Source organism: Chiloscyllium plagiosum, unplaced genomic scaffold (assembly GCF_037043375.1).
Source record: "Chiloscyllium plagiosum isolate Xiang-an unplaced genomic scaffold, Cpla_swu_hap1 HiC_scaffold_9, whole genome shotgun sequence".
NCBI lineage: Eukaryota > Metazoa > Chordata > Chondrichthyes > Orectolobiformes > Hemiscylliidae > Chiloscyllium > Chiloscyllium plagiosum.
In genome coordinates, this window is record NW_028270147.1 from 69698881 (window position 1) to 69717195 (window position 18315).

The 18315-nt window shown below is 39.1% G+C and overlaps 1 protein-coding gene across 5 annotated transcripts in view; it reads left to right on the plus strand.

Annotated features, from left to right (window-relative positions):
- The window catches only part of axdnd1 (axonemal dynein light chain domain containing 1), a 179924-nt gene that overhangs the window by 55586 nt on the left and 106023 nt on the right, over positions 1–18315 (plus strand). For all 5 annotated transcript variants that reach the window (XR_015758172.1, XM_043699575.2, XM_043699576.2 and 2 more), the window contains exons 7-10: positions 3280–3368; positions 3727–3783; positions 6435–6546; positions 10601–10722. Coding sequence is in view for 4 of the 5 variants with exons in the window: in XM_043699575.2 (XP_043555510.2) it covers positions 3280–3368; positions 3727–3783; positions 6435–6546; positions 10601–10722 (380 nt within the window). In the remaining variant the exon portion in view is untranslated. The remainder of the gene's footprint in view (positions 1–3279; positions 3369–3726; positions 3784–6434; positions 6547–10600; positions 10723–18315) is intronic.

Here is an 18315-nt window from a genome sequence, read left to right on the forward strand (position 1 = left end):
TAAGAATGCGAACATTTTGAAAATTTGTCAGACAGCAACTGTCATGGAGAGAGCAACTGCTGGAGAGCTAACTGCCCATCTAACATCGTGCCCTTAAAGAAATGAGAAAAAACCTCTTTATCAAAGGTACCTTTTCATGTAAAGCCTATTCTCAGTGAAAAGAAAGAAGACAATCCAGGGAGATCATCAGGAACACTGAAGACAAAGACTGTGTACTTTTGAGATTAACTTAATGTAATTTTAATAAGTGTGTTATTGGATCAGCAATTTTTTTATAGAATTGGGGTCAGATAGTAAATAGTTAAGAGAAAGGGGGGGCTTGGATTTGTGAATAGTTTTTGTTTAATGTTCACTCTTAGAATTAGAAAAATAAATTATTATTTTTTCTTTAAATAGTGGAATTTGGGAGTTCTCTGTCACTCACATTTTAACAGATTGCAAGGTGAGGCGACCTTTTTTAGGTGTTTGGTTTAATTGACAGAGGGGTTTGACAACCGCTTTGTAACACTACATACTTCAGCAGAACTGTCCAAGCTTTGCACTTCAAATGAATAGTTTTGGAGGTTTCCAGGCGATGAGAATTGCCCAACTGAAAATCTTCGATTTTCTGGGCTATTGCTTTGTAGTCTGCTACAATGGGGATTTCATAATATCCCTATGCGGAATTCTCATCTATGTTTCAGAAATGTTTATGTGACCTCAGAAAATCTGGTCAATGTATAGTTAAAAGTTTGTGAGAAGATTTGTAGCTCAGGTGCTCGTTGTTGTGGTTCCATTCGCCGAGCTGGAAATTTGTGTTGCAGACGTTTCGTCCCCTGTCTAGGTGACATCCTCAGTGCTTGGGAGCCTCCTGTGAAGCGCTTCTGTGGCGTTTCCTCCGGCATTTATAGTGGTTTGAATCTGCCGCTTCCGGTTGTCAGTTCCAGCTGTCCGCTGCAGTATATTGGGTCCAGGTCAATGTGCTTATTGATTGAATCTGTGGATGAACGCAAGGACTGCACAAAACACTACATAGGAAAAACAGGAAAACAGCTAATGATCCGCATCCATGAACACCAACTAGCCACGAAACAACACAACCAGCTATCCTTAGTAGCCACACACGCAGATGACAAGCAACATGAATTCGACTGGGACAACACTACTATTATAGGACAAGCCATATAGAGAACAGCCAGGGAATTCCTAGAGGCATGGCACTCATCCACAGATTCAATCAATAAGCACATCGACCTGGACCCAATATACCGACCACTGCAGCGGACAGCTGAAACTGACAACCGGAAGCGGTAGATTCAAACCACTATAAATGCCGGAGGAAAGATCACAGAAGTGCTTCACAAGAGGCTCCCAAGCACTGAGAATGTCACCTAGACAGGGGACGAAACGTCTGCAACACAAATTCCCAGCTCGGCGAACAGAACCACAACAATGTATAGTTAACATTAATTACTCAATTACAGCAATGTTATCATAAATTTTACAATTTGATATGTGTCCATGTGTCTTCTGGGCCTCTTCAAAGTCAGTAATGAAAGCAAGGGCAGTGACAAGGGGATACATGGCATGATGGGATATATGTGAGTAAATACTTTCTTATCCACTTATGTGAAAGATGTTCACAGTATTTGTGCTGAAAGATTCCTTTCCAATCTTTGGAGATTGCTTTGACATGCTTGAAAATTACTTGACAATCTTGGAAGTTCGCTCTATAAGATTAACTTGGATCCCCTTGAAATGTTTTACTTTACACTTCCAATACAGAGCAAAATAATCAGTAACAGCATAACCAGGAGGTGAAACAAGATCAGGAGCAGCCTGTTTACATGAATCCTGTCACCACTTTCTGTCTTTGCTCACCTTGCTCCTGCCTTATGTTAGATACCAGGTGAAAAGCTAACCATCAGCCGTAATGGTCACAGTGAAATGTAAACATTTGAATGAGTACATAATTTGCATGGGTTCTGTGAGAATATGTTCTCAGACATACATCTCCTCCGTGCGTCATTCATTGATTTTTGCAGATTTTTGAAGAGCCTATGGGATATTAAAGACATGAATTAGAATTGCTGAGGTCAAGTTATTTCAAGTGTCTTGCATGCGCATGACCATATATCATAAGAAATTGGATCAGGAGTGACCAGATAGTCCCTTGAATCTGCTTCACGATTCAACAACATCATGGGTGATATGATCATGGTCTCATCTCGGCTTTCTGTCCTGTCCACAGAAGTCTTGGTTTTTCCATAGTTCAAAGATTATTTTCTCAGTGTTGAATAGGCAATGACTTGGTCTGCACAACTTTCTGTAATTAAGAAATCCAAAGGGTCATGACCCTATGAAAGAAGAAAATCCTGGTATCAATTTTGTAATTGGGCCACTCCTTATTCTGTACCTATATCCTCTAGTTTTGGATTCTCCCAAAAAGGAGAACATGTTCTCAGCATCTAACCTGTAAGATCCCTTAGTATGTTAAAAGTTGCAATAAGATGTCACTTCTTTTTGTTCTAGACTGTCTCCTCTCACAAGGAGGAAAAGAAGAGACACATGAGTGTTGATAATGACATTCATTGAGTGTTTGGATAGACAGCACTTGTTGAGGGTGATTAGGAATGAGAGACATGACATTCCATCAAGATATTGGTATCGGTGGTGAATGGATAGATGGGGATATGAGAAAAAGCACAAATGGGAAAGAATCGATCTTGATGTGAGGAGAAGCATGCTAGAGTGCACATAAGAAGGCAAAGTAAGATTATTTGGGTGATTCATCAGGATATAGATGAATGTACTCAACCTGTTCGATTACGCCTAGGTAATAAACTACTTTTAGCTTTGAATTCATGGGTGTGGCACCCTATTCCTGACTTCCTCCTGCTATTTGCCACCATTATCTTTTTGTTTCACTGGCAGGACTGTTCTTCTGTCATTAAAGAATAGTATTTCTCTGTGAGGCCCTTATAACCTCGAGTATCGCAATCAGACAGGTGTCACTAATATGAGGAGAAATATTTGAATTTATGCAATCTATTCTGTCAGCTGATTCTGTTATGCTCCAAACCTCAAAATGTAACCAATTTCTAGTTTAGAGTGTCCCTGTAATTGCTGGGAGTTGAGATTGACTCATAGATTATTCAGGCTAATTGCTCAAGACTTGGAAAAGTGATGGTAATGTCATTGGTGGGCTGCACGTTTTTTTGGGTTTCTGAGGTGGCACCAAACACCCCTGCTCCCAGTGCTTCAGGAAATTAAAATTTTGGCAAATATTTCTCTCAACAGAAGCAATTTGAAGTGCCTGAGAGCCTGATACCAGACGAGTACCACATTGTAAAGAATAAAGGAGTCCTAGGATTAGAATACTATGAGGAGTGAGTAACTCTAATACAGTAGATATTTGTCTTGAAGTGTTGCTTTAGTTTAGAGGTGAATATCTTTTTTTCATGTTTTACCTACATTGGTATCTACTCACCATTTGCATTTCATGGTACATCACATTGAAGTTACAATTCGTTCTGTTATTATGGTAATATAAGCTAAAAAGATAACATTAGAAAGCTGGAATATGCTTTTAATACAAGCTATAATATTGCTCCTGCCTTACTTTTGAGTATATCTTCCTTCAAGCCGTTTAAGCTCATTTGTACACATTAAGCTATGTGTAATACCGTGTTACCTTAAAAGAATCTGCTAATGTATGTAATGATCTGTACCTGTTCTTTCTTCTAGTAAATATACAACCCTACTTCAGGACCATGAAAAGAAACTAAGGGTATTTCCATCTATGTGAGTAGTTGCATACACTGACTATTTAGTGGAGGAGTTTTATACAGCCTGCAAGAGCAGAAAATATGTCATGTGGGTGATCGATTGAGATAGGATGTAAAATTTTTATTACCTAATTATTGGCTGAGTTGCATCGATGCAGTCAGCGGCCTGGTTGCGGGGTCTCAGGCCTCTCAGTTTGTTGTGGCAGTTTTTTTTCCTGTAATATATTTGCATTCAATGAATTCTAATGAGCATAACACTCTATTCAATTATGTCCTACCTTCAAGATAAAGTCTGGGAATCTCATGACACCCAATTTATATATGTTAAAAATTGAGTGGTTTTGTGCAGTTGTGATTGAGCCCTGAAGTTTTCTTGCTAAACTCTATGGTATGAGGGTGCAGAAAGGGCGAAAAGTAGTTTGAATCGAGGCAGCGTACTGGGAAGAGTCTGTTAAAGTGGAGGGGCACTTGAGATTGGGCTCTGAAAGTTTGATGTGTGAAGTCATTGTCACTTTCTTCATGCTTGCGCGCACACGCAAGCGCACACGTACACACATACATGCCCTTCCAGTGGTTCAAATGCTTCTGCTTATATTGTTAACATCCACAAGCTGTTCAGTTACACAGCAACCAATTAGAGAGTTGTCATCAGACCGATGACCTTTTGCATCCATAGCTGGGCTACACAGACCAATCAACTACCAATCACAGACCAAATCTCACTTTAAATATTTTATTATATAAACATTGTCTCCAGTTCTATGTTTCACCAACTGACGTTTTAGTATTCAACCAGGGGGCTTAATCATTCGTTTTGGAGAACTACATTCAAGTATCCAGAAATAGCAATCTATCAAATATTCCATTTATCATTGTTCTTGTAAGATGGATACACTTTTGGTTATATTTATTTTTATGTTGGGATTTATTGTCAATGTCAAAGTAGAGTAATTATACAATATGTAACTGATTGGCCTCATAATGAGCCATTGACCAAATTCTTACATTCTGGTAGTTGGTGATAAGTTGTTTCTTAGATATTTGTGAGCTTTCTCCCTGTAGTGATCCTGTGGAATACATGGAGTAAGTATTGGAAAATTACCAACCACCAAGTCCTGGCTGAGAAATCATGATCAAAGAATAAAGTATGATTGAATGATGTGATAATAATTGTTCTCAGGGTTTCTATCATGGTCAGAAGCCTTTCAGCTTCCATACTTGCGAAGCAATATTCTAGAATTCACTCAATTTTTTTGATTTCCTTGTCCCTCAGAGGATGTTTGGACAAAGTCACCATGGTTTTATGAAAGGGATATTTCTTTCTTTTATTTCTTTTTTTTTGCATATGTAACTATTCAGATTTAAAGGGGAATCAGTAGATGTGGTTTACTTGGATTTACAAAAGACAATTGTTTAACTCGCAAAATGAGGACTTATGAAGCTGGGTGTAATATATTAGCATTGATAGAAGAATTGATCACTGGGCAGGAAGGAAAAAAGCAATAAACAAAGCACTTTCAGATTGACTGTAATTAGAGTAAGGTCCATATCTTTCTATTTTTGTGTTTTTAAAAACTGGAGACAGAAATGAGAAATGGTTTATAGCTGTTTATCTGTAGTTATAGTCTAATTACTAATAAATAAATAATAACTAATAAATACTAATAAATAATAATTCTTGATTAGCAGTTAGACTTGATCTGTGCTTTTGAGCAGCCTTGTTTTGAAAGTCAGGTAAAATTGGGTACAGTGCTTACTATTAAAAAAAGTCTTTAACATTTGGAATGACTCCAGGAACAGCAGGGCTTGATTTACAGTGTACTACCCCAAGTGAGTCGTAACTCTAATGGAATATCACAAGATGAGTGCTCTTTCTTGGCAATCTAGAACCTAAGAATATTTTGAGTTTACTGAATAATCAAAGCTCAGTGGAAATGGGAGCTGTGAAGAGGACTCAAGAGGTCCCTAAGATCAAGTGAGTGGGTAATACAATGGCAAATGGAGTTTAGTGTGGGAAAGTATGAAATGATTGACTTTGATTGTAAGAGCAGGAAAACAGAATATTTGCGAATAGAAATGAAACTTGTGAACATTGCTGCTCAGAGAGATTTGTGTGTACTCATACAAAGAACCCTGAAAGTTAATATGAACATACAGTAAACAATCTGGAATGCAAATGACATTGGCCTTTTTTGCAACGGGACTGGATGCACAGTAACTAACTCAAGGTCAGTCTGATCGAATTGTGCAGGGCTTTAATGAGATCTATAATATTCAAATACTAAATATATCTAAGGCTGAGATGTACAGATTTTCAGTCTCCCCAGGAATCCAGGTTTTACTATCCAGATAGTAAAATGGATTTGAAGCTGATGATCTTCTTGGATTGTGGAATTGTCCTGAAGGGCAATATGGTCTTCTCTTATCCCTATTTGTTATGTTCTTGTTTTACTGTTATTTATCGATCAACTTATCCCAAAATGCAGAGGAATGCTTACTATGCTTAGAAGCAAAGTTGGAAATTTTCAATGGTGGCTATGAATGGCAATGGAGACCTTTTCATTCACTGACACTGACCCAAATTAATAAAAAAGGTCACCACCACTCAAAGCAAAACTGCTGACCCGATATAATTATGTCATTTGGATTTTGTATCTGTCTTGTCAGGAAACCAAGTGGTAGGGTTGAGGCCATTCAGCTCTCTCAAGTGATGGATTCAATGCTGGAAAAAGTTGGATTTAATGAAGATAATGAACAGCAAAATAAAGGAGAAACACAGGTACTAATTTAAAAGCTAGTCTATCATTGTGACTCATGCGATAATAACATTCTGGAGAAATGTAATCACCTTTTCATAATATTGAATATTAGTAAAACTTTTGAAACTATTAATGGCAGAATTAATTCTTACTTCCCTCTCTCTTGCTAAGTTATTCATATCCATTTCACTAGTTTGTTCTCCCATTAGTTTCCACCTCCATAATATTTATTGTTCATTAATATCCATCAGTTTGTAACATTTTTAGATTTTTATTAATCTCTTACTCTCGATTAGTTCAGCTCTTGGATCTCTCTGATGGGTGGTACCCAACTTCTCATACACTTGATGGTGTCTCTCCCTGTCTTGGGATCTAATTAAGCTTTCAATCGCTTGCCCCGGGAATGACAATAAATCTGTCTTGTAGAATCATAGAAAGGTTACTGTGCGGGAGGAGGAGCAATTTGGCCTGTTGTGTCTGTGTTGAATTTCTGCAAGATCAGTTTACCTAGTGTCATTCTCCCTCCTTTTCCTGCATTTTTTTTTCCTTTTCAGCTAACGATCCAATTCCCTTTTGAGTGCAATGATTGAATCTGTCACACCACATTTCAGGCAGGACAGTGCAGAACCTCGCCACTTGCTGTGTAATTCTTTCTAGCACTGAATTATCTAACGTCATCATAAAATTTCAGCTCAATTTTCAAAAGTTATAGAACATTTCATTAGAACTCATTTTAAGTTTAAAAACTGTTGAATGTATTTATTTTCAAAATATGAACAAGCACATAAGAAACAATCATATAATGCCTTTTCATAGTAATGCAGACAGTACATGAACATCAGCTAGCTGTTTCTTTGAATGATTACTGCAAATTGCCAGCACAAAATTTGTTGTCCGCTGGCTGCACATAACAGAGGCTCGAAATCGTAGCTTGTTAACAAAAGTATTACTTAAAGCTGGTTTGCACCTCTTAAAGAGGAGTTACTTTGTGGTTTAAAGAGATCAGATGTTTGCGCAGGAAATGAATCTGACCTGGAAAAATATTAAAGACTGGCACAATGTGCATTAGACACTGCACTTGAGGCCTTGGTGGAGGAAATGGAAATTAGGAGAGATTTTCAAATACATAGGGGCTAGGAGATCCACCGGACATGTTAAAAGGCAGTCGAAATAGATGGCCATAAAGGTCATGTCAGAATTCAAGCCTCAAGAATCCTGTGCATTGTCTGAAGAAGTTCACTGGTCTCAGGTGGTTAAGGTCATTGAATGCATCTTCAAATTCCATATCCTGCCACATGCACCATAGACTCAGTCGTTTTTCAGTTCAATACCTCTATCACCCATCTACTACCATTCGATATCTATCAAGAGTTAGATTGCATACTTTACCTCACCCTCACATACTGAATGCTGCTGTAAATATCCCCACAGCTTACAGGTTGCAGACAGTGTTAGCATTTCAACCTTGACAACCACATAGATGAAACAGATTGTATGATGCTCACAAACACTTTTCACTTGCACTCACAGAAGCAGATGATGCAAAACTGAAGGCAGAAGAAGCTGACTGTAGTGTGTACAGGCTACCTGCATATCCTACTGCAGATAACATTCAGGCCATTGCTCAACTGTAACAAACATGAGCTGAATTATGAAAGACAATGGTTGAGTCAATACCGGTCCTCCTGCTAAAATTGCATTTGTTCCTTACCTATATTTTCTCTTCTTAGTGAGTTTTGAGATGATTTGTAGCTCAGGTTGAGGTTCTGGATGTAAGTTTGCTCGCTAAGCTGGAAGGTTTGTTTTCAGATGTTTCATCACCATACTAGTTAATACCATTAGTGAGCCTCCGGTGAAGCACTGGTGGTAGGGCCCACTTTCTATTTATGTGTTTAGGTTTTCTTGGGTTGGTGACATCATTCCATGTGGTGATGTCATTTCCTGTAGTGATGTCATTTCCTATGTTTCTCAGGGGGTGGTAAATGGGATCCAAGTCAATGTGTTTGTTGACCACCACAGGAAATGACATCACTAACCCATGGAAACCTAAACTTGTAAATAAAAAGCGGGCCATACCACCAGTGCTTCACCGGAGACTCACTGATAATGTTACATAGTATCATGACAAAACGTCTGAAAACAAACCTTCCAGCTCAGAGACCAAACTTACATCCATTTTCTCTTCTGATTCTCAAATTGCAGAGAGCCTACTAATCCTCTTCTTTCTTCTCCCTTTTCCTAGCAACACAATCTTACCCTTGTTCCACTATCTTTTCAGAGTAATTCAATCTGGCCAAGTAGTGGAGGACCAGGAAGAAGATGGGGAGGATAAAGACAAACCATCACTCAATTTCATTCTTACAACTTCCAACTCAGATACTGACAAGGCCTATATCTTGGAGAATAGATTAGAGATAGGATGTGAAAGTGTTGAGATATTAGGCGTGAGTGGACTGCAACCAAGACGGGGGCAAGAATAACAGGAATGTTAGATGTTGATAGGACAACGTCACACAAGAGGTTCACTGCAGAAAATCCTAATGAATAATTAAATCAGGGTACCCCAAGTCAAACTGCTAATGAATAATCACAACCAAATGTTTTCTTCATTTGGATGGCGCCAGAAAGCCAGTTTTCGATGTCAATTACATGCAGGTGGCTTTTTGAGCATGACAATGGGGCCAATTGGAGATTGTGCAGCTGTGAACCATGATGCAGCATTGATGAGTAAGCAGAATAAGCAGTTGCAACATAATCACTAGGTATAACACATACAAGGCCAGTTTGCTGCCTGGGAAACTCAAGAATGCTGCCATTATGACAATGGATTACACTGTTGGGTTGCTGTAACAAGCCCATTTGTAATCCGTCCTCTGACAGAGCCAGGAATGCTGAGACACAACCCCAGGTGTGTGTACTGGCTCCATGAATGCAAGCTGTCTTCTCTCAGGAACGCAATCACATTATTAATTCTCCAACACGCTCCAACATGTCTCAGCATGTGATATACTCCATCACATTGTGTCTGCCATACAGTTGTGAGTAAGCATTGTGTTGAGTCTGAATTTCTTTGAATCCCTTCCACTGCTCACGATGAATCAACATGAGACAATGGTATAGTACTTAATTGAAAAAAAAACAAAAAAATTAATATTCAATGCCCTGTTCTAGACTAACCTAGTTTTAAACTTTCTATATTTTCTTTTCCTAGATATTAGTGTTCAGACTTTAGTAAGATTTTGGAGAAGATTTGTAGCTCAGGTTGTGGATCAGGTTGTATGTATCCTCACTGATCTGGTAGGTTTGTTCTCAGATATTTCATCACCATGCTAGGTAATATCATCTGGTGAGGCCTTGGCGTTCTGTCCCACTTGATGTTTGTCTGCCTAGGTTTGTTGTGGTTGGTGATAACGTTTCTGGTTCTGTTTCTGAAAGGATGGTAAATGGGGTCCAAATCTATATGTTAATGGAGTTCCAGTTTGAATGCTAGGCTTCTAGGAATTCCCATGTGTGTCTTTTTTAGCCTGTCTTAAGATGAATGTATTATCCCAGTCAAACCTTTTACTATTATTTCCAATACTATAAAGAACATTGGTATTTAATTTTTGAAAGGACTGCAATGTAGTAACATTTGCTTTAGCTGCCCAAGAGTCTCACTTCCAACCTTAGCTACACTGCTGACACTTAGATTTTATTCTTGTGCTTTAGCTTTCTAGAATGCATCCAGGAATGTTTCTGTTGCATAATTCTGTCATCTGCTCTAGCTGGGTATAAGTAGAGATTTGGCAGCAGGCGACAAATTAGCAGCTCAGCTTTCCTTTCCTATTGGGTTTTCATGTATGTCAAAAGTTATTTTTGATTCACTTAGTTTTCTCTCCAATCTTCACATTAGGGGCCTTCTACTACGTTACTGAAAATGAAAACATTTATATTTTGTTGCTTTTCATAGATCTTTGTGGTTCTGACTGGATTTGTGGCAGCTTTGTGGCTTGTATCGTTTACTAACAACAGATTTGCATATTCACTATCTAATTCAATTTCCAAATTACTTTGTTGTTGTATCCATTTGCACAGATGCATCATTTGCTAGACCTAGTGAAAAAGGAACAAGACATTTATAACATTGTATTCCATGAGCTTATTCGTCAAATCAGTGTGGATTGTGCAGAGCGAGGAGAACTTCTTGCCAAAATCAGGTCTGTCTTTGCTGTAGGAGTTTGATGATCAGAATGTATGTTACTTATTATCATTTGATTGTATGTTACTTACTAACATTTCCTTGATTTTACAGCCGAGCTACTGCTCAGCATGTAGTAAATTATGTATGTTAATGGTGCTTTGGTCATGTTATTTGTGAGTTGTAAGAAACAAGCAAAAATATGCACTTGAACTTAATTTTGTTTTTGTAACGGTGCTATGTTAGTAATAATACATAATCAAAATCCAGCGAGTTTGCAGTTGTAATCACGGAACCAACATTTCCTCTCTACATTCGACTTGCTATTTTCTTTCAAGTAGTAGTAAAACATGTGACACAGTGGAAGTTATAATTTATGACTGATGTGCATTTCTCTCCATTATGGAAGGATAGACAACACTGGATGTAATTTCATATTAATAAACAATTACTTAAACAAAGATGAAGAAGTGAATACTTAGAACAAATGTGTATGCCTAAAACAAATCCTTCTATTTATCTTCTTGAAATCAAAGCAATTAAATGTCTCAAGCCAATTAAAGTCAATGTGATTGCGGGAGCAGTGGAAGAACGGATAAGAAATTGAAGTAAGAGACAGAAAGCAGACAACAGTGGTGTATAGTTGTTTATAAACTAGAGGAAAGAATACAGTGGTATTCACCATGTGTTTGTGGTAGGACCGTTCTGACCCTGGCTCTTTTTGATAAATGCTAATAACTTGGACTTGGGTAGGTCAGCTATGCTTCCGTTTATGTTGTCTAAAATTCAGAGGTTCAAGCACAATGCAGAAACTTGAGTATAAACTTTATAGTACTGAAGGAGTTCTGTACTGTCAGGGACCTGACAGTTGAAATGTTAAACCAAGGTCCTGTCTGCTGTCTTAGATAGAAGATTCCATGACACTATTGTGGATGTGTATGTGATGTCTTGCTTTGGCCAATATTTATCTTGCACTAAACTTCACTGAAAATAGGTTATGTTGGAAAACCAATGATATATTAACTCCAATTTTCTCTACATGAATGCTGCGAAGATATTGAGTATTTACTGTTTTTGTTTGTGCTAAAATCAAGATAATGGATCCTTTTTATTTATTGGATTATTACATGGAGTATGGTCATCACTGATTTGACCAGCATTAATTATCCATCCCTTATAGCCCTGGAGAAGGTGGTGGTGCATCACCTTTTTTAACTGCTGCAGTAGTCCTTAGTGGTATAGGTGCATCCACAGAGCTGTTAGCAGGGGAGTTCCAGAATATTGACTCAGCAACAGTGAAGGAATAATGATATAGTTCCAAGTCAGGATGGCAGTGGAGGGGAATTTACAGATGATGGTGTTCTCATGTCCTTGTCATTCTGAGTGGTAGAGGTCAAAGGTTTGAAAGGTGATGTTGAAGGAGCGTGGGTGAGTAATTGCAGTGCATCTTGTAGATGGTACACACTGCTGTCACTGTGTACAGTGGTGGAGGGAGACAACTTTTAGGGTGGTGGATGAGTGCCACTAAAGTGGGCTGTATATCATGGAAGGTTTTCCTGAATGTGGTTGGAGCTTCCCTCATTCAGGCAAGTGAAGAGTATTCCATCACACTCCTGACTTGTATTTTATATGATGGACAGGATTTGGGGGGTCAGGAGCTCAGTTAGATTAGATTCCCTACAGTGTGGAAACAGGCCCTTCGTCCCAACAAGACCCTCCAAAGAGTAACCCACCCAGACCCATTTCCCTCTGACTAATGCACCTAACACTACGGGCAATTTAGCATGGCCAATTCACCTGACCTGCACATCTTTGGACTGTGGGAGGAAACCGGAGCATCTGGAGGAAACTGACATAGAAACAGGGAGAGGTGTGCGAGGCTGGAATTGAACCTAGGACCCTGGTGGTGTGAGGCAGCAGTGCTAACCACAATGCCGCCACAAAGTTACAAAGCCACACAGTTCCTAGCCTCTGACCTGCTGTTGTAGCCAGAGTATTTATGTGGGTGGTCAGTTAATTCTCTGGTCAGTGATAACTCCCAGGATTTTTATAGAGCATTTAACAGTAGTCATGAATATTAAGGGGAGATGGTTAGGTTCTGTCTTATGGGCTCTATGACACTTATGTGATCCAAATCCTTAATGTATTTGTAAAAACCCTTTGGATTCTCCTTAACTCTATTTGCCAAAGCTATCTCATGTACCTTTTTGTCTTCCTGATTTCCCTCTTAAGTATACTCCTGCTGCCCTTATACTCTTCTGAGGATTCACTCGATCTATCCTGTCTATACTTGAAATATGCTTCCTTCTTTTTCTTAATCAGACCCTCAATTTCTTTAGTCATCCAGCATTCCCTATACCTACCAGCCTTTCCTTTCACCCTAACAGGAACATACTGTTTCTGGACTCTCGTTATCTCATTTCTGAAGACTTCCCATTTTCCAGCCGTCCCTTTACCTGCGAACAACTGCCTCCAATCAGCTTAAGAAAGTTCTTGCCCAATACCTTCAAAATTTGTCTTTCTCCAATTTAGAACTTCAACTTTTAGATCTGGTCTATCCTTTTCCATCACTATTTTAAATCTAATAGAATTATGGTCACTGCCCCCAAAGTGCTCCCCCACTGACACCTCAGTCACCTGCCCTGCCTTATTTCCCAAGAGTAGGTCAAGTTTTGCACCTTCTCTAATAGGTACATCCACATACTGAATCAGAAAATTTTCTTGTACACGCTTAGTGGGCAGCACGGTGGCTCAGTTGTTAGCACTGCTGCCTCACAGCACCGAGGACCCGGGTTCAAATCCAGCCTTGGGCGACTGTTTGTGTGGAGTTTGCACATTTTCCCTGTGCCTGCGTGGGAATCCTCCAGGTATTCAGGTTTCTTCCCACAGTCCAAAGATGTGCAGACCAGATGAATTGGCCATGCTAAATTGCCCTTCATGTTAGGCGCATTAGTCAGAGGGAAATGGGACTGGATGGGTGACTCTTCGGAGGGTCAGTATGGACTTGTTGGGCTGAAGGGCCTGTTTACATACTGTAGGGAATCTAATAATCTTAACAAATTCTGCTGCATTTAAACCTTTAACACAATAGCAGTCCCAGTCTATGTTTGGAAAGTTAAAATCCCCTACCATAACAACCCAGGTATTCTTACAGATAACTGAGATCTCCTTACAAACTTGTTTCTCAATTTCCCTCTGATTATTCGGGATCTATAATACAATACCAATAAGGTGTCCATCCCTTTCTTATTTCGCAGTTCCACCCAAATAACTTCCCTGGATGTATTTCTGGGAATATCCTCCCTCAGCACAGCTGTAATGCTATCCCTTATCAAAAATGCCACTCCCCCTCCTCTCTTGCCTCCCTTTCTATCCTTCCTGTAGCATTTGTATTCTGGAACATTAAGCTGCTAGTCCTGTCCATCCCTGAGCCATGTTTCTGTAATTGCTATGATATCCCAGTCCTATGTTCCTAACCATGCCCTGAGTTCATCTGCCTTCCGTTAGGCCCCTTGCATTGAAATAAGTGCAGTTTAATTTATTAGTCCTACCTTGTTCTCTGCTTTATCCCTACCTGCCCTGACTGTTTGACTCATATCTGTTCTCAACTGTACCAATTTCAGATTGATCTCTGTCTTCATTATCTCCCTGGGACCCCCCCCCCCCCCCAACCTTACTAATTTAAATCCTCCAGAGCAGGTCCAGCAAATCTCTCTGCCAGTATATTAGTCCCCTTCCAATTTAGGTGCAATCCGTCCTTCTTGTACTGATCACTTCTATCCCAGAAGAGGTTCCAATGATTCAAAAATCCTTCTCCCATTCACCAGCTCCTCAGCCATGCTCTATCCTCTCATATCCTCTCATATATTCTATCCTCCTATTCCTGCCCTCACTAGCTCGTAGAACCGCGAGCAATCCAGATATTACTACTCTCTGTAATCTCCCTTGAGAATCTCAAACTTTTCCCTTCCTGTGTCGTTGGTTCCATTGTGTACAATGACCTCCTGCTGGCACCTCTTCCCCTTGAGAGCATTCTGCACTCTCTCTGAGAATCCTTGATCCTGACACCAAGGAAGCAACACACCATTCTGATTTTTCACTGCTGGCCACAGAAACGTCTGTACTTCGGACTAGAGAGTCCCCTAACACAATTAAACTCTTGGAACCTGACGTACCCCTCGGAACCTGACGTACCCCTCATTGTATTAGAACCAGTCTCGATACCAGAAACTTGGCTGTTTGTGCTACCTTCCCCTGAGAATCCATCACCCCCAAAATTTTCCAAAACAGCATACTTGTTTGAAATGGGGATAGCCACATGAGAGCCTTGAACTACCACTTCTCTTACCTTTCCTGGAGTTACCCCATCTATGTGACTGTATCTGCAACTTTTCTCACTTCCTATAACTGCCATCCATCACAGCCCCTTGCTCTTGTAAGTTCCTCATTGCCTCTGTCTCTCTAACTGATCTATCCGATCTGATAGGATTCACAACTAACGGCATTTATTGCAGATGTAATCCTCAGTAATCCGTAAACTCTCCCACATCCGACAAGAAGAGCATATCGTTCTACTGAAGGCCATTTTTGCTCCATCACAATCTACAGACCCAGAAAATAATACTGTCTTATTCCACTACAAAAACTGATCCAGGTTAAATTAATACTTATGGCTTATATTTGAAGTTTAATCAAGAGATATCTCAATAAAACATATAATCAAGAAAGAACCCATTCTGCTCATTACTGCAGACTTATTGTAAGGCCACGCTTAAATATTCACTTCTGTTTCTGTGCTGTGACCTCTCCCAAACAGGTTCCTCCAAGATCAGTTGAGAATTTCACTGTTTGTTAATTTTCCCAGACGCACTTCGATGTCCAGTGATACATGAATTCAAAAAGCAAAGGCAGTAACTGTGTAGGTTTACTGCTCTGTCAGTTAGCAATGTGGGTTTCTTTCTCTCTCTCTCTCTCTCTCTCTCTCCTGCTCTGACCTCACCACGTGCTTCCTTTGTCTGTTCCTTTCCCTTTTAAAACTGCTATGTTTTGACTTCTTTTTCTCCAAAGTTCCAAAACAGTGCAACAGCATCAAAAACAGTAATTGCTGCTCCTGGAATTTGAGGAAATCACCTCCAACACCTAAAATACCTCAAAAAGGAGCAGCTGTTCTAAGGAAACCAATCCTAGCCTTGTCAAGTTTGCCTTGTACCTGCAACTTTCAATCCCTGGTAATGTTCTTGTAAATCTCCTTTGTTCTTTCTCTTTTTAGAGCAGTTACATCCTTCCTGTAATGTGGTGACCTGAATTGTACACACAATTCCAGATGTGGTCTAACCGGTATCTTATATAGAACTAGTGTTATTTCCCTGCTTTTGTATTTAATACCTCTGAATGAAAGCATGCCTTCTTTACAACATTTTCTGTCCTGCCACTGTCAGTGACATGTGGACTTGCTGTACCCCTCTCAATACCCTTCAGTTTATTATATAATTCTGCTTGCCATCGCCAAATGCATAATCTTGCAGTTATCTGGATTGAATTCTGTTTTTGCCTGCTGAACCAAACCATTGCAATCATCCTGATATTGACAATCATCCTAATCAACTGCTCAAGCAATTTTTGTGGCATCTGTGAATTTCTCAATTATGCCTTTCACATTTAAGTCCAACTCAATATATATCACAACTGGCAAAGAATTTAACAGTGAGCCCTGTGGAACACCACTGAAAACTATCCTCCATTCTCAAGGACATCTGTTGACCGTTATCCTTTGTTTCCTGTAGCTGAGCTAATTTTGGATCAAACTGGCCACATTCCTCTATAACCTGTGGGGATTTCATTTTTTTTGACCAGTTTTCCATGTAGGACCTTGTCAAATGCCTTATTAAAATTCATGTAGTCACCATTCACTGTGTTGCTCTCATCAACCATCCTCGTTACTTCCTCAAAAATTCAATTAATGCCATAAGACATGACTTTTTCTTAACATAACTATGTGGATTGTTCCAGATTAATTTATGCTTTTCCAAGTAACAGTTAATTCTATTTCCCAATATTATTCTAATAATTTACCAATCACCAGGGTTAGATTGACTGGCCTATATTTATTCAGTCTATTCATTACACCCATTTTGAATAATAGTACAACTTTTGCAGACCTGCAATCCTTTGGAACCTCATCTGTATCTAGTGAGGATTGGAAAATCATCCTCAGTGCATTTTCTATTTCTTCACTGCCCTTCTTTAACAGCCAAGCATACAATTTACCTGACACTGGTGAATTAACCATCTTCAAGCAAGTCATTCTCTCCAAAATCTTCTTGCTTATGAACATACAAACTTGTAAATTAGGAGTAGAAGTTGGTCATTTAGCCTTCCACTATCCGATAAGATCATGGCTCATCTGTTTGTGTTTCACATTTGACATTTCCTTTTAATGTTGAAGACTTTGGTTCCCTCATCTTCAATAAACAAAAACTTTTGCAATTTTGAGAGATCTGAAATAAAAACAGCAAGTCTGATAACATTCTTGGAGAAATAAACTGTTAACTGTGTGAGTCTAATGTGATTTCTTGGAAACAACTTGTCTAATAAGAATCTATCTACCTCTGCCTTAAGAAATATTCAGTGACTTCTCCTCCACAGTCTTTTGAAGCAGAGAGTTCCAAAGTTGCACAAATTTCAGAAGCAATTCCTCTCATCTTTGTTCTAAAATGGCAAGCCCGAATTTTAAAACCATGTCCCTGAGTTCTGAACTCACTAAAAGATGAAATAGCCTTTTCAGGTCTCGCTTGTTGAAACCATTCATGATCTTATAAGCTTCACTCAGCTTATAACACCAGTGCAAACAAGCCCAGAAATGTTCACTATTTCTTCTCAAAGCAACCTGCTCAATCCAGGTATCAATCCAATCAACCACCTCTGAGTGATTTTCAACATATTTATATCCATGCTTTAAATAAGGACACTAAAACCGTACACACTATTCTGGAATTTCAGTTAATCTGAATATTTTGAAAATATACATAAACATTTTACAAAATGTCACCAATATATTCCTTAACTAATATTTAACACTCCTCCTTAACTAGCATATCTGCATCATCTGTCTCTTTTTTGAAGATTGAGACAAATACCTATTAAGAAGTCACCTGATGAAGGAGCAGTGCTATGAAAGCTTGTGATTTTGAATAAACCTGTTCAATTATAACTTGGTGTCATGTGGCTTCTAACTTTGTCCACCCCAGTCCAACACTGGCACCTCCATATCATGGCGAGAAGTCGCCTAAAAGGAGATTCTGTAGAGGTTTTCAAAATCATGAGTAGGCTAGATATAATAGATGGGAGAATATTTTCCTGCTCGTAAAAGGAACAAGGCATAGTTTTAAAGTGATGTGCAAATAAAGCATGAGTGATGGAAGAAAAACACACTTTCATTCCGCTTATAGTTAAAGTATGGAATGTGCTGTCTGGAAGTGCGGTTGAGACAATTTCATTTGAGGCATTCAAGAGAAGATTGGATGATTATTTGGATAGAAATAGTATACAAAGGTCTGGGGAAAAAGCAGGAGTTTGGCACTAAATAGTCATGCTTATCTTAAGGGTTGGTGCA